Source organism: Equus asinus, chromosome 1 (genome assembly GCF_041296235.1).
Source record: "Equus asinus isolate D_3611 breed Donkey chromosome 1, EquAss-T2T_v2, whole genome shotgun sequence".
NCBI classification, from domain to species: Eukaryota; Metazoa; Chordata; class Mammalia; order Perissodactyla; family Equidae; genus Equus; species Equus asinus.
In genome coordinates this window covers 208784084-208799277 of record NC_091790.1, presented here as the reverse complement: position 1 = coordinate 208799277, position 15194 = coordinate 208784084, and the positions used below count along the sequence as shown (strand labels likewise).

Here is a 15194-nt window from a genome sequence, read left to right as displayed (position 1 = left end):
GAGGAGCCAAATGTGGGCAAGTATCTGCTGGCTGGTTTGGGCCAAAAGAGAAAAGCAGAAGGGAAGGTGGACTTTTGAGGCTTTGAGTCTAGGTCTCTAGGATATATGATGACAGTGCTAATGATGGAATGGAAAAGAAATTCTATTAAAAAGGAGGAGGTCTATTTGGAGCACTCTTTATGCTGTTCTGGACACCACTGAACATTGCTCTGGACAGTGGGGCGGTAGAGAAGGGCCTGTGGCCTTTGGTGACGTTAGACTTTTCTGGCCCAAAGTGTTCTTAGAATGTAAAGAGCCATTGCCACCTGTTCCAGCCTCCCTCCTCAGAGGCCTCAGATCAGGGTGTTTTAAAGAAGCATTATGTGAACAGTAGACACACAGGAAGAATACTAAATGGCCCTTTTTTTCGTTAGTGCCATCAGGTTGATTCTAACTCCTGGCACCCCTGTGCACAGCAGAGTGGAACCCTGCCCTGTCCCTCTGTGCCATCCTCTCACCTTCCAGCGTTGTATCAATGTTCTGCTGCTAAATCACAGGGTTTTTATGGACCATTTTTTCAGAAGTGGGTGGCCAGGTCCTTCTTCCTAGTCTCTCTAGTCTGGAAGCTCTGCTGAAACCTGTCTACCATGGGTGACCCTGCTGGTGCTTGAAATACTGGAAGCAGAGCTTTCAGCATCACAGCAACATGCAGCCCCTATAGTATGACAGCCTACAGATGGGTGGTGTGGTTCCTTGACCAGGACACAAATCCGGACTGCAGTGGGGAGAGCACCAAATCTTAACCACTAGACCATGAGGGCTGGCTCCTAAATGGCCTACATGACATTTTATATAGTTGTCAGGAGTCACTAAGTCATCTGTGTGTGTGTTTTTCTCTTAGGTTCATTTTCCAGACACTGAAAGAGCAGAATGGCTAAATAAGGTAAGAATAGAATATACTAAACACCAGATATCAGTGGGCTAGAGGATGAGATGCCATCTTTCCATATTTGGAAATTGAAATGTTGACAACATGGGAACTCATTTGGACTTAGTGGATTTGGCTTCTGCTCCCGAAAGAACTCAATCATAACTGATAGGTTAACTTTCCTTTTCTAAACAGTGAAAACTGTCTGTGACATGAGAAAGTTAATGATATATTCACAGTTGTATCTTTGGCCTTGTGTCTTCTCTCCTGATCAGCTAGTGCTCAAATCTATTTTATAATAATAATAAGTGAAAACTTTGGTAACATTATGGAGAGGGAATTAACTCCCAAGAAACCTACTAATAGATAATAATCATTTATTTTTTTAGAAAAAGGTTATGTTTTTAGATCAGTGTACTTTGAAGTAGATCTCTTTCATCTCTATATTTTATATATCCTTAGAGCTATATAGTAAAAACTAATGTAGATAATGATTACCTTACAGCACTGGAAGTTAGTTCATCATTAAAGAAAACTCATTAATGTTTATTAAGATCTATACAGTTTTAGAAAGTTTTTCCTAATAAGTTGAAACCACAAGATTTTCGTATCTTGTAGCAATCATGAAATGTGTTTATAAGCTTAAAGAGAATATTTTACCAAAATAACTAATTCCTGCAACTATTGGTTAATCAATAATCTATTGTAATACATTTTTGAAGTTTCGATCGTGTTGATTTTGTATAACAAAAAGCACCCTCTCTTTAGTGATCGAAAATTCTGGTAAACTATAATACAGGCATAATTTCTCATGATGACTTAAGTACATCATGTACTACAACATTTTGTTTAACATGAGTTCTTTCTCCTTTCCAGACTGTAAAACATATGTGGCCTTTTATTTGCCAATTTATAGAGAAGTTGTTTCGAGAAACCATAGAACCAGCTGTGCGGGGAGCAAACACCCACCTTAGCACCTTTAGTTTCACGAAAGTTGACATGGGTCAGCAGGTCAGTTCTTCTTAAGTATCTTTACTTGTGCACACAATAGGATTGCTGTGAAAACTCTTAAACTACTTCAAATTATTTTCTAGAGAAAATTGTTCCCTAGGAAGTTCGGGTGGGTTGTCTGCAGCTCCCCTGAGGTTCTGCCTCCCACATGGGATGCCCTCTGCTGGTCTGTCAGTCAGGGAGTCCTCATCCTGCCCTCATCCGTCCACTGTGCTCTTCTGGCCAGTTTAGGTCTATTGGGTGGTTTCCCTTCGTTCCAACGTGTCTTTCTATCTCACATTCTTATGTCAGAATTACCTGTTTTCCACAATCCATGCTATTAGAAATGGAGTCTATGTGAATTCACACTAAAGCTTCAGTAGTTGAAAACAAGCTTAAGGTGTTTACCCCTCCAGATGTTTAAAAACTATTGAGAACTCCAGTGCCAGCCTTTTAGGCATCGTATTAATGACATACGTGAAGGAAAAGATGGATTTTGTTATTGGAATCCTCCTATATACAAAGGAAAACTCCTAGTTCCTAATATTACTTCTAGTGAAAGCCTCAAGACTATATCCAAATTAGTTGATCAGGGGCTGGCCCCATGGCCAAGTGGTTAAGTTTGCGCCCTCTGCTTTGGCGGCCCAGGGTTTTGCTGGTTCGGATCCTGGGTGTGGACATGGTACCGTTCATCAGGACACCCTGAGGCGGCATCCCACATGCCACAACTAGAAGGACCCACAACTAAAATATACAACTATGTACTGGGGAGATTTGGGGAGAAAAAGCAGGTAATAAATAAATAAATAAATAGATCATGGCAAGTTTCCCTGTTTATTTTTTTAAGTCAGTGTTTGTAATAATTAGCAACAAAGGTAGCATTTTCTTTTATTGACGTATAATTAACATATAGCATTATATTAGTTTCCAAGGTGACACTATTTTCTATGCCTAATAAAAATTCAGAGTGCAGTAGTACTTTTAAACATACACACCCACACAGTTTACACCCGTTTGGTACATGTACGGCAGAGCCAGAAAACACCTCACCATACACTGTGTTCAGATGTCTTTGCTTCAGCCCATCAGGGTTTTAATAAATGTGGCTGAGGAGTGTCTGACCTGGTTGCTGTGTTGTGTTTGTCACCCCAGGTGAGTGTCAGTGCCCCCAGGCTCATTCCCATCCCACACCCTCCAGTCCCTGGGTCACCTTCCCCCATCAAAGGCGACATTCTGCATGCAGAGAATGCTCTGTCTCATCTCCGATTACTCAGAACCTGGGTCTCCAGTGCAGGCACATGCATTGCACTTAGCTGTGTTGTACAGGTGATTTTTCCTCTTGGCTGTGAGGTCTCCACATATGTTACAAGCCAGGACTGTGGCCATCCTGTTGTTGGAGTGCACAAGTGCCTGCCCAGGAGGCCCCTGTGACACTTACCTTCAATATTTACTTTACCTTCTGTAACCTAAAATGATAACAACAGATGGGGAAACACAATTACAGGTTAGGATACTGTGTGAATATGGAACAGGGGCTGCACACTTTCTGGAAAGGGCCAGATGGTAAATATTTCAGCTTTTGATGGCCACATGCCTTTGAGGCATGTTTTTCTTCTGCCCCTCCCACCTCTTCTTTTACAACCCTTTAAAAATGTAAAAACCATTCTTAGCCAAAGGCCAGATTTAGCCCGCAGGCCCCTAATGTAAGGTATGTTCATGTTTGTGGAGATTGAGAATTCTAACCCCAGCTGGATTTGTTTTAGGAAGAATTACATTCATGTTCTATTACATGCACTTGGATTTTCATGCTAACTAAATAAGATCATCATTGGAGAGCAGGAGAATATTAAGAGCAGTGCTGATTCAGTAAAGGTAGCTTGGCATTATTATTAACTGGAGTGACGTCTTACAAGAGCAGGTAAACTCGAGCTATATGATGAAGGAACAGCTGAGCAGGGTGTGCACAGCCCCGAGCAGGGCATCTTGTCCGCTTCATGTGCTGGCTGCGTCCCTTGGGTAGCTGGGTTCCATTGCCCTCAGGTCTTTGTCTTTCAGTCGTCGGGAGTGAGGTGGGCCTCCCGCTTCTCCTAATGTAACATGTCGTCTAAGTGGAAGAAGGGAGGATTATCTAATGCAAACATTTAAACTAGTCACTACATCACCTGTGCCCCATTTCCACTTAGTGATGTAGTGAGTTGACTGTGTTCTCTAAGTCTGTACATGTCTGAGCTAGTATCATCAGGGAAGAGCCCGGGAACCTGGCATAGTAGGAAATGAAGACTCTCAAATAAAGACTTAGAGTTTAATCCTACAGCTAGTTGAGGGGTAAGATTGCAGGACACCCAAACTGTCAGAGTAAACACTAGTTCTCTAAAGATTGGGTATTTTTCAGCTTGAGTTTTTAATGCTTAGGTGTGGTGTTGAGAACTTTCTTAGAAGGGATCTCAAATTGATAAATGGGAGAAGGTTTTGAACAATGTTGTAACTGGACCCTTGAAATATAACATTTGTTACAATCTGTGTTTTCTTTTTACAGAGTAATTTGATTCTGACCCTGTATCATGTATTAGGTGTTGAAATTATACTTACAGCTAGTATTTTTGATTCACTCAAAAGGCTCATTTTTGTGAAAATCTTAAGTGCAAAATTACAAGACATTAAAGAAAAAATGAAAGGAAGTTATATTTCGAACAATGTAGTAAGGATGGAATAGAAGGAAAGGATCAGAAAATTGGAAGAGAAAGAAGGGCTAAGGGCTTGGACAGGAGCAAAACTGCATCACACGTGAGCTGACAAAGCAGGTCTTCTGTCTCTAAGAACTCACTGTGCGCCAGGCAGTGCCTGACTTCCTTACGTTCCTCATGTCCTTTAATTTCGCTGTAATCTCATGCAAGAGATACCATTATTACCCATATTTTACATATGAGACTGAGGAACAAAGGTTAATAACTTGCTGAAAGTCAACAGCTAGTGTGCTGTGAAAGCAGTATTCTAACTCTCATAGCCTGATGCTAACACTCACTCTCTTCATCTCTACGTGCTATTATAGGGTTTGATTTTTCTTACCCTCCCTTCATTTTAAATTAAGCCACTTCTTGTTTCAGCCTCTCAGGATCAATGGTGTTAAGGTGTATACCGAAAATGTGGACAAAAGGCAAATTATTATGGACCTTCAGATTAGGTAAGTTTTTATTTGTATCATAGTTAATGACATAGAATGTCACTTAGCTATACCCATAAGGTGGAGGATATAATGAGCACACTTCTTACCTACTGTTTTTGTGGAATTTGACTAAATTGTTGAAGACCCAAATTTATTTACTTTCTGGATCTCAGTTCCTAATAGCCTAGAAAACTGCTAGTCATAAAACATGTTATGAATAAAAGAATAAATAAAAGAAATTAAATAAATAAAAGAAATTAAAGGCCGTACAAGAAAACTACAGACTCATATCCCTTGTGAACATGGATGTCAATCCTCAACAAAATACTAGAAAACTGATTTCAGCAACATATTAAAAGGATTATACGCCATTACGAAGTAGGATTTATTCCGGGATTTATTCCCAGGATTCAAGGATTGTACAACATATGAAAATCAGTGTGATACACCACGTTAATAGAGTGAAGGGAAAAAACACACGATCATCTCAGTTGATACATTTGACCAAAAAAAGCATTTGACAAAATTCAGCACTCTTCCCTGATAAAAACACTCAGCAAACTATGAACAGAAGGAAGCTACTTCAGCATAATAAAAGACATATATGAGAAACTCACATATAGTCAGTGTTAAAAGACTGAAAGCTTTTCCTCTAAGATCAGGAACAAGACAGGGATACCCGATTTCACCACTTCTATTCAACATGGTACCAGAAGTTCTTGCCAGATCAATTAGGTAGGAAGAAAAAGAAAGAAAAGGTATCCAAGTTGGAAAGGAAATTATCTCTGTTTACAGATGATCTGATCTTATATGTAAGAAACCCTAAAAGATTCCACCAAAAAAACCTCATAGAACTAATGAACAAATTCAGTAAAGTAGCAGGAAACAAAATCAACACAAAAGAAATTAATTACATTCTATACACTGACAATGAACAATTCAAAAAGGAAATTAAGAAAACAATTTCATTTACAATAGAATCAAAAAGAATAAAATGCTTAGTAATTAACTTAACCAAGTAGATGAAAGACTTGTACAATGAAAACTATAAAACAGTGCTGTGAGAAATTAAACAAGACATAGATAAATGGAAAGACATCCCATGTTCATGGATTAGAAGGCTTAATATTGTTAAATGTCAACACTAAAAGCAATCTGTAGATTCAGTGTGATCCATATAAACATATATTTGATAAGGGATCGATATGCAGGATATATAGAGAACTCCTCCAACTCAACAGCAAAAAACCCAATTAAAAATGGGTAAAGGACTTGAATAGACATTTCTCCAAAGCAGACATACAAATGGACAATAGTCACCTGAAAAGATGCTCAACCTCACTAATAATCATGGAACTGCAAATCAGAACTACAATGAGATACCACCTTGCACCCGTTGAATGGTTCCTATCAAGAAAACAGAAATCAACAACTGTTGCTAGGCATGTGGAGAAGTTGGAGCCCTTGTGTACTGTTGGTGGGAATGTAAAATGGTGCAGCTGCTGTGGAAAGCAGTATAGAGGTCCCTCAGAAAATTAAACATAGGACTACCGTGTGACCCAGCAATTCCACTTTTGGATATACACCCAAAAGAATTGAAAACAAGGTCTCAAGAGAAACATTCGTCCCTGCTTATCTGCAGTTACACTTTCCATAGTTTCAGTTACCCATGGTCAACTATGGTCCAAAAATATTAAGTGGAAAATTCCAGAAGTAAACAATTCATAAGTTTTAAGTTGCATGTCATTCTGAGTATCATGATGAAATCTTGTGCTGTCCCTCCCAGGACAGGAGTCATCCCTTTGTCCAGTGGATCCATGCTACATATACCACCCACCCATTAGTTACTTAGTAGCCCACTCAGTTAACAGATCGACTGTCACAGTATCACAGTGCTTGTGTTCAAGTAACCCTTATTTTACTGAATAATGGCCCCAAAGCACAAGAGTAATGTTGTTGGCAATTTGGATATGCTTCCTGCATCCCCTGTGAGCCTAATAACATAGCTTTGTACGCAGTGACTGCTGAAATGTGTTGACTTAGGACACAGCTCAGAGTGTTTCTTTTTTTTTTATCCTTGAGTAAGAATCATTTTATTTTATAATGTCTTTGAGCTTGTAAAGTATGTTAATATAGTCAATGTACAGAGTTGATACCAATTACCTTTATTTTAGAAAGGCGCATAGAACGTCTATAATGATCTATTATGGAAAAATCTGCATCTTTAAAATAGTTGGTACTACTGCAAAAACTGTTGGCATCAATAGAATAAAAGAGAAAGCCCCACTTATGTCTTCACTTCAGCTGTGCCCTAGAAGGACTGTCCACCAGGCTGGTCATGAGCATCATGAAGATGGAAACCTTGTTTTCTTGTTCCAGCACTGAGGGAAGATTTCATACGCATTAAGTGAGCATTTGGATGAGTCAGCTCCTGGATGCCATTTTGGAGATGCTGCCTGGCCTTTGTGGATTTAGCAGTCATATCAACATTTGCAAATTATGCTGCTCACATATTTATGTCTCTAGAAAAAATCTGCATTCTACTTTTTTTGTATGTTCCAGACAAGGACCTTAACTAATGGGCAGTAGAGATGGGGAAGGAGTAATTGAAAGATATTAGGAAATAAAAAAGATCAAGTCTTAGAGTGAAGAAAGGGAAAATTTTGAGGTAGTTTTGTAACAGGGTATTGGTGATTTTACCAACTAGATAGAGAATCATGCTCGATGAGAAGAATCTGTAGGTATTTGCTTTAACACCAAGACAATAAATACCAGAAGAATTTCATCCTAGGTGCTTTTTGTTAGTGTTCTGTTCATGTGCTAAGACACTCTCTTTCCAGCATTTATCAAACTGCCCCCAGACATTCTCAGGCAGGAGCACAATGTCCTGCTTCCAGAATCGAGGGTGGGAGTCAAATCATACAGACCCCACTCAAAATATAGTTGACCTTCCATATTCATATTAAAAATAGATGCAAGCCTTACATTCAGCATCACACTATGTTCATGTTTGTTTTTTATTAGTAATTTAAATGTCTTGGGAGTGCAAACTGGCACAGCCAGTATGGAAAGCAGTATGGAGTATCCTCAAAAAATTAAGAATAGATCTACCATACGATCCAGCTATCCCACTGCTGGGTGTTTATTCAAAGAACTTGAAAACACAAAGGCGTAAAGATACCTGCACCCCTGTGTCCGTTGCAGCATTATTCACTATAGCCAAGACTTGGAAGCAACCTAGGTGCCCATCAAGGGACGAATGGATAAAGAAGATGTGGTATATATACACAGTGGAATACTACTCAGCCATAAGAAATGATGAAATCCGGCCATTTGTGACAACATGGATGGTCTTTGAGGGTATTATGCTGAGTGAAATAAGTTAGAGGGAGAAAGTCAAATACCGTATGATCTCACTCATAGGTAGAAGATAAAAACAACGATAAATACACACATAGCAATGGAGATTGGATTGGTGGTTACCATAAGGGGAGGGGGCGGGGGGCAAAAGGGATGATTAAGCTCACATGTGAGGGGATGGACTATAATTAGTTTTTGGGTGGTGAACATGATGTAATCTACACAGAATTAGAAATATATTACAGTGTACATCTGAAAGCTATATATTGTTGTAATCCAATGTTACTGCAATTAAACAAAAGTTAAAAAAATAATAATTTAAATGACTTAATCGTTGAGTAAAATTGATGCCCCAAACAGGTGCATCATTTCTAACCTTTGACATCACAGAGCCCTGTAGCGCACTGATAGTTTTTTCATGACTGAGGAGCATGGGCACAGAATTTACTTGTGATGAAATATAATCTAAACTTTATATATTAAACAAACATAGTGTTTATAAAACAAATGGAAACTACATTCCATCAAGAGCCTGTTCCAGAAGTTGCACCTTGGAAGTGACATTTATAATGGGCCCTAAGCCCACTCAGCAGGCCTCCCATCAGTGTGGCTGTGTCGCATCTGGTGGCAGTGACGCTGTAACCTGGCAGTAAAAGACTTTGCCTCCACTCTGGTCTTGGTTGCTTTATATCATTTTATTCAGATTTTATACTTGCAGGTCTGTGGTGATGAAGAGAATGTAATCCAGAACTCTTTCTTTGCTAGTTTTGTAGGAAATTGTGAGATTGATTTGGAGATCAAGCGATATTTTTGTAGAGCGGGTGTGCAAAGTATACAGGTAAGGTTTTTTTACACTTCTGTCTTCTAAAATTTTCTGTGCTCTATTCAAAAAAAATCGTGAAGTTTTTATTAACTCAGAATTTCTTTGAAGTTAAGTTTTTGTTTGTAGGTTATACATGAGGAAAACCTGTAGTCAAATGCTCAGAAGTCGCTAAGACAATCCTACATCCTCTTTGCATCGGTCAGTGGTTTCTGGAATTGTTTTCTGTTACATGTTTCGGTTTCCGTTTGAATTTAGATCCATGGCACAATGCGGGTGATCCTGGAACCATTGATTGGAGACATGCCCTTGGTGGGAGCGTTGTCTGTCTTCTTTCTTAGGAAGCCAGTAAGTCAATGTTTATTTTGTTCTTGTCTTCCCACTCACTGACAAGAATATGTACATAACAAAGAGTATATAAAGTGCAGAAAGAGTTCTCTCCTTAACTCACTTTTTTCCCTTTCTGATGCATGAATCCTATGAGTGTTTTCATACCTTTTTGTGCCTTAATGGAGGGTTCATCTCTTTTGGTAGACAACTTTTCTTCTTGATTATAAAAATAGTATATTTGTTACAGAACATTTGAAAATCTAGACTTTTTTAAAAGTGTAGGCTGTAACTTGCCATTCAGCACCTATCACTGAGTATGATTTATAGATATTTGCTCATTTGATCCTCATAACTCTGTAGATACATACTGTCTTAGTGTTGTTTTACTCACCAGGAACTGAGAGTCTAATCTGTTTTAGTCGTTCCTATATAGACACCCCTTCACCTAGGCTCCTCCCCTTGCCTGACTCCTCCTCCTCCTCCTCCTCCCAGGCTCCTCCCCTCACCGAGCCTCCTCCCCCTCACCTGGTGGCTCCTTTCCTGCAAGGCTCCTCACCTAGGCTTCTGCAATCTCTGATAGGCTTCCTGCCTTGGCCCTGTCCTCAGTAGACTTCACCACCAGCGTATCTTCCCAAGGTGAAATCTGACCCACCAGAGGTTGTCTCTCACTTGCAGACAATCATCGTGGTCTAGGTGGGGTCTCTCCAGCCTCATTTCCTGGCACTGCCCCATGAGCATCTTGAGTTCCAGCCACAGGGAAGAATTACAGTCAGGCCTTTGTGTTATCCTTTCCTGGGACACAGGTGGTCAGGTTTCCTCCTTGCTCCCATGGCACCCGTATAGTCCTGTGGGGTGTAGCACACTTCTCATTAACTCTTTGAAAGCCACAACTATATCTGTCCCAACACCTTTGAGTAAATGTCTGATGGATCAATTCATCTTTTTCTCAAATGTCTCTTCACAATATGCCATTTTTGTACCATTAATATCAGGTATAGTTTAAAATGGGAATATTAGTTTGTATAATTTGATTCAAATAACTTAATACAATTTATTGTTCTTGGGTTTTTAAAGTATGTGTTTGTCTAAACCAAACTACAGGTGGCCTTTTTTTTGTATAAAAACACAAGAAAAATTAACTGTCATCACTTTCTATTGCCACTAAAATTATTATTCTCATTTGCTTTTTTTGCTTATAATGGGCTTATTTTGAGTGTATTTTAACTACACAAAACATGGTAAAATTCAAAAGCTATTAAGGAACCTCTGTGTTAAATTTTAATATATTAAAATTTTGAGAAAGAAGAGATCCATAAAAGATTTTAAATTCATGGATTCTTTTTTACATACAAGTTATTTAAAAGCCAGTATGTGTAAGAAACTTCCTTCATTAATGAGTATAAAAAATTAATCTTTAGCAAATTGCTAAGTACTTCTAACTTATAGGGAATTTTTAACAATTTAAAAAAAAGCCTGGGGCCAGCCCAGGGGTGCAGCAGTTCAGTTTGCACATTCTGCTTCAGCGGCCTGGGGTTCGCTGGTTCGGATCCCGGGTGCGGACCTATGCACGGCTTGCCGTGCTGTGGCAGGCGTCCCACATGTAAAGTAGAGGAAGATGGGCACAGATGTTAGCTCGGGGCCAGGCTTCCTCAGCAAAAAGAGGAGGATTGACAGCAGATGTTAGCTCAGGGCTAATCTTCCTCAAAGAAAAAATAAAAGCCTGGGGTTTTTTTCAGTTCAGAATGTAACAAAATCCAAATCTTTAAATCTTCCTCCAAAGTTAGTAATACTCTTCCTTAGTATGGATCTCCCATAGGTGTATTTACTTTAAAAGTAACCTTATAATAATAACTTCCAAGTGAAATGTTAATGCTGAGAAAAGAAGGATGAGTCTGAAAAGTTCAGAATCATTCATTTCCTTATATGGTGAGTAAAGTCACTAAACATATGCTTCAGAGAAGGGAATTTTTTTCAGTTACTTTCAACTGGAAAATATGAGAATAGAATTCACTGCTGACTGCCAAGTAATTCTTCCTCACTGCAGTGAAAAATACAGCTATAAAGATTTTGATGGTTTTTGACTATTCGGATGATTTAGAAGCATAGTGCCACAGACACTTATGGAAACATTTACACATTATTTTTCTGCTTGTTGGTTTGTTTAGATTAGTTTTGATAATGTGCTCCTTGTTAAAAAAACTAAACTAAAAATTTCTGAAGTGATGAACTTTTGGAGCACAGTATAATATGATGGTTAAATGACAGTCTTGGGTGTCATAAACCTGGTTTTGCACTCCTGGTTCTCTCTTCTTACTGTGTGGTTTGAATAACTTATTTAATTTCTCTAAGCCTCTGTTTCCCCATCTGCAACATGGGAATTACACTAACACCTCCCTCATAGGATTAAATGTGAATATTAAATAACAGTGGATGTAAAACAGTACCAAGCTGGCACATAGTAAGTCCTCAGATTTTTAAGAAATTAAATATTTTCCTAACGTAGGTTTAGCATTCTGGTGGAGTCCTGACACCAGAGATCAAGTATTGGTAAGCACAAAAGCTTGGATGAAACTTCTGGTAAGAACCAGGACAAAAGCTTGGATGAAGATTCTGATAAGAACCAGAACAAGTCAGTGTCTGCCCTTGGGTGTGTCCCAGGGAATGGGTGGCCCCACACTCAGGCTAAATTGCCTCTGGCATGCACACTCGTATGGTGTTTCTGAATCCTTAGGTCTTTTTTAGATCTGTTCCAGGAGTATGGATTAGACTAGAGTGAAGCCAGGAGGTCTTTTCCAGAACTTCTCCAGGAGATGGTCTGAGTTGCTCTGAGTGTGTTTATGCTAAGGAGGTCCTCCCAGCCAGCAGAGGACATGCCTCCTGAGTCTTTGAACTGCGGATTATCTTTCTTCATCTGTAAAATGGAAATAACATCTTCCTTTTAGAGTAACTGTGAGAAAAAATTGAATCCTGTTAGCCAGGACTCCAGCAATTGAAGTACCTTAGGCAAAGGAGGGAAAAAATGAAAGGTTTTACTTAAAAATAAACATAGCGTATATTGATATCTCATTAAATCTGTGCAGGAGTTGCAGTTCAGTGTCAGGAACAGACTGGAATGAGGAATTCGAGAGCCACTGTGACTGTCTCCCACCCATGCCTGTGATGCCTTTGCTCCATTCTCTCTCTCTCAGACCAGCTTCCTCTGGTCCCTTAATCCACATGCCAGAAATATAGCTTACAGCACTCCCAAGAGGCAGGGAGTCTTCCTCTCTTCCCTTCATCCTTCTTCTCCCTACCCAGCTGGGTCAGACCAGCCAGGAGTAGGAAAGTTGCAGCGTTTGTTAAGGCTCCCAGAAACCAACTCCTACAACCCTGCGTAAAAGGCAGCAGTGAGGTGGAGAGGCAGGACTGTGCAGACAGACTGAAGAGGATCCCAAACTTAGACCACACGTGAAGCCACCAGGAAGCTTTGGGGATATTTATCCTGTCAGGTGTTTTCTGAGTTTCTGGGATCTATGGTTTGATATCTTTCATTATTTTGGACTGTCTTGCTCCACCCCCAGTGGTGGGGACAGGGGAGCTGTCTGTCATCCTTTCCGTCCTGGGTCTCGGGGCTGGTGCTCTTTCAGTAACCCTACACCCTCTCTTTGCCTGTGTCTTTCGTGGGTCTTGTGCAGGAGAGAGTTTGCACACTCACCCCCAGCACTATGGGATCTCTAATGGTCTGGGCCTGTGACTGTGTCCTACCCTCCCCAAGGCATAGAGGGTATTTTCTCTTCTTTTCCTCTCCACCAGATGCAATGGGCCTTCCCCTGTGCTTGCTTCCCCAGTGGCTTCTGTTCCTTATGGTGGAAGGTGGGGCTGTGTCTTTCTCGCAGCAGCTGCCCCTCACCAGCCTCACCCCTATAGGAAGTGTTCTCCCTGGTCCCCCATGTTTGCAGCGACCACATACTGCTCGGTTCACCAATTGGATTACACGTGCCCTGTGTCTGTGGATTTCAAAGGGTTTATTTTGGCTCACGCACACTTGGTCTTTAGCAGTTAGGATCTAGCTAGAGTCATCTCACCTGCCCTGTAGTGGCCTCGTCCTCCCCTTGGAGCTGCCTTTAAGGAAGGGTTTCAGGCAGGCTGGTGGCCCTGTCACTTCCGCCCTCCCATGTGTTCAAGAGTGATGCTCTTTCCAGTTTTCTACATCCCAGTTGGTAGCTGGAAGTCCCAGGAGCTTTAAAACATAAAAACACTCTTGACCTTTACCACCAGCCCAAATTGACTAATTCAAAAACTCTGGAAAAGGGTGGGAGCCACAAGTCTGTATTTTTACCAGACCTCCCAGGTGATTATATTCTGTACCCATGGAACTTAATGCACTTAGGATACCCAGCATGTAGCAAGTGCTGGTATAAACAGTTGCTGTTGTTGAACTATAAATTTTACTACATCCATCACACAGTGCATTATGGAAACGCAGAGAGAAGGGCATGTCTGTGGTTTTCATGAAATGCATGGATATGTTCACAGCCCACTTGAAAGGTGACCACATTACTCCTTCCGTTTCTTATAGAAGAGCTGTAGCAGCCCACAGAGGTGATTTCCTGTCCTCTGGACACCTTTCACTAGCAGAGACTTTAGTCATCCAGATGGGGTGGTTGAGGGGGGCGTGAGCGGTACTAACTTTAGTGGCTTTTCCAAAGCTGTGGCTTATCCTTTCCCTTCTCAGGTGTTCCTCCCTGTGTCCCTGTGCAGACTTTGCAGACTGAGTTTTCACACCTCTCTCTCACACACACACACGCTCATTCTCTCACTCATACGCATTCTCACACTCACACACTTTACACACTTGTGGTCATACATTCACTTACTCTCACACATACACACTTGTTCTCATACACATTCTCACATTCACTCACACTCATTCTCACACACACTTGTTCTCTCACGCTCATTCCCTCACACCTTCATACTCATCCTCACATTCACACATTCTCACTCACTCATACTCGTTTTCACAGTCACACTTTTTTTTCTCTCTTGCTGCCTCCTGCTCTATCCACTCTCGTTGCTTCCTGGTCCCCAGCCTCCCCTGTGCTCAGAGACATGCCAGCTCCTGTGTCAGGGCCTTAGACGTGGGCCCCCTTCTCCTGGAGCCTTCTTTCTTACATTCAGATCTCCTCTTTTCAAGCCCAGCTGAGTCCTGTCCTTCCAAAAATTCTGCCTTTGCCTCCCTGGTGTTTTCTTTCTTTGACCTTGGGTAGCATTTAAATGTATTGCATCATTTTGACAAGAATCATCTGAGCCAGCCCTCTATCCTTGAAGAGTTCCATAATCTTTGAGTCCCTTCCAGGTGACCTGCCCTTTGACAGGGCCTCTCATTAATCTTTGAGTGTTTCCTTAAGCTTTCTGATTCAACAAGATCCCCCAGGCTCATCTTAATAGTTTTTGCCCCAGGCCTGGAATCAGCTGTTTCTTCAAAATCCCTGGTTACTTTGAGTGAAAAATGTGTTTAGAGATCATAGTCAGGGTGCTAGGGAGTGCTGATTGCCCCTGGGTTGTCATTGCTTCTAGGCCTGTTCTTTTAAAGGGCCTATTGATATTTGCAATGCAAATTTATGTCTCATTTCTCTTAGACC

The 15194-nt window shown here is 40.7% G+C and overlaps 1 protein-coding gene across 2 annotated transcripts in view; it reads left to right on the top strand.

Annotated features, from left to right (window-relative positions):
- Positions 1-15194, top strand: part of ESYT2 (extended synaptotagmin 2) — a 91296-nt gene that overhangs the window by 35312 nt on the left and 40790 nt on the right. For both annotated transcript variants that reach the window (XM_044765649.2, XM_014830484.3), the window contains exons 2-6: positions 881-922; positions 1784-1918; positions 5002-5078; positions 9186-9258; positions 9499-9588. In XM_044765649.2, the coding sequence (XP_044621584.1) occupies positions 881-922; positions 1784-1918; positions 5002-5078; positions 9186-9258; positions 9499-9588 (417 nt within the window). The remainder of the gene's footprint in view (positions 1-880; positions 923-1783; positions 1919-5001; positions 5079-9185; positions 9259-9498; positions 9589-15194) is intronic.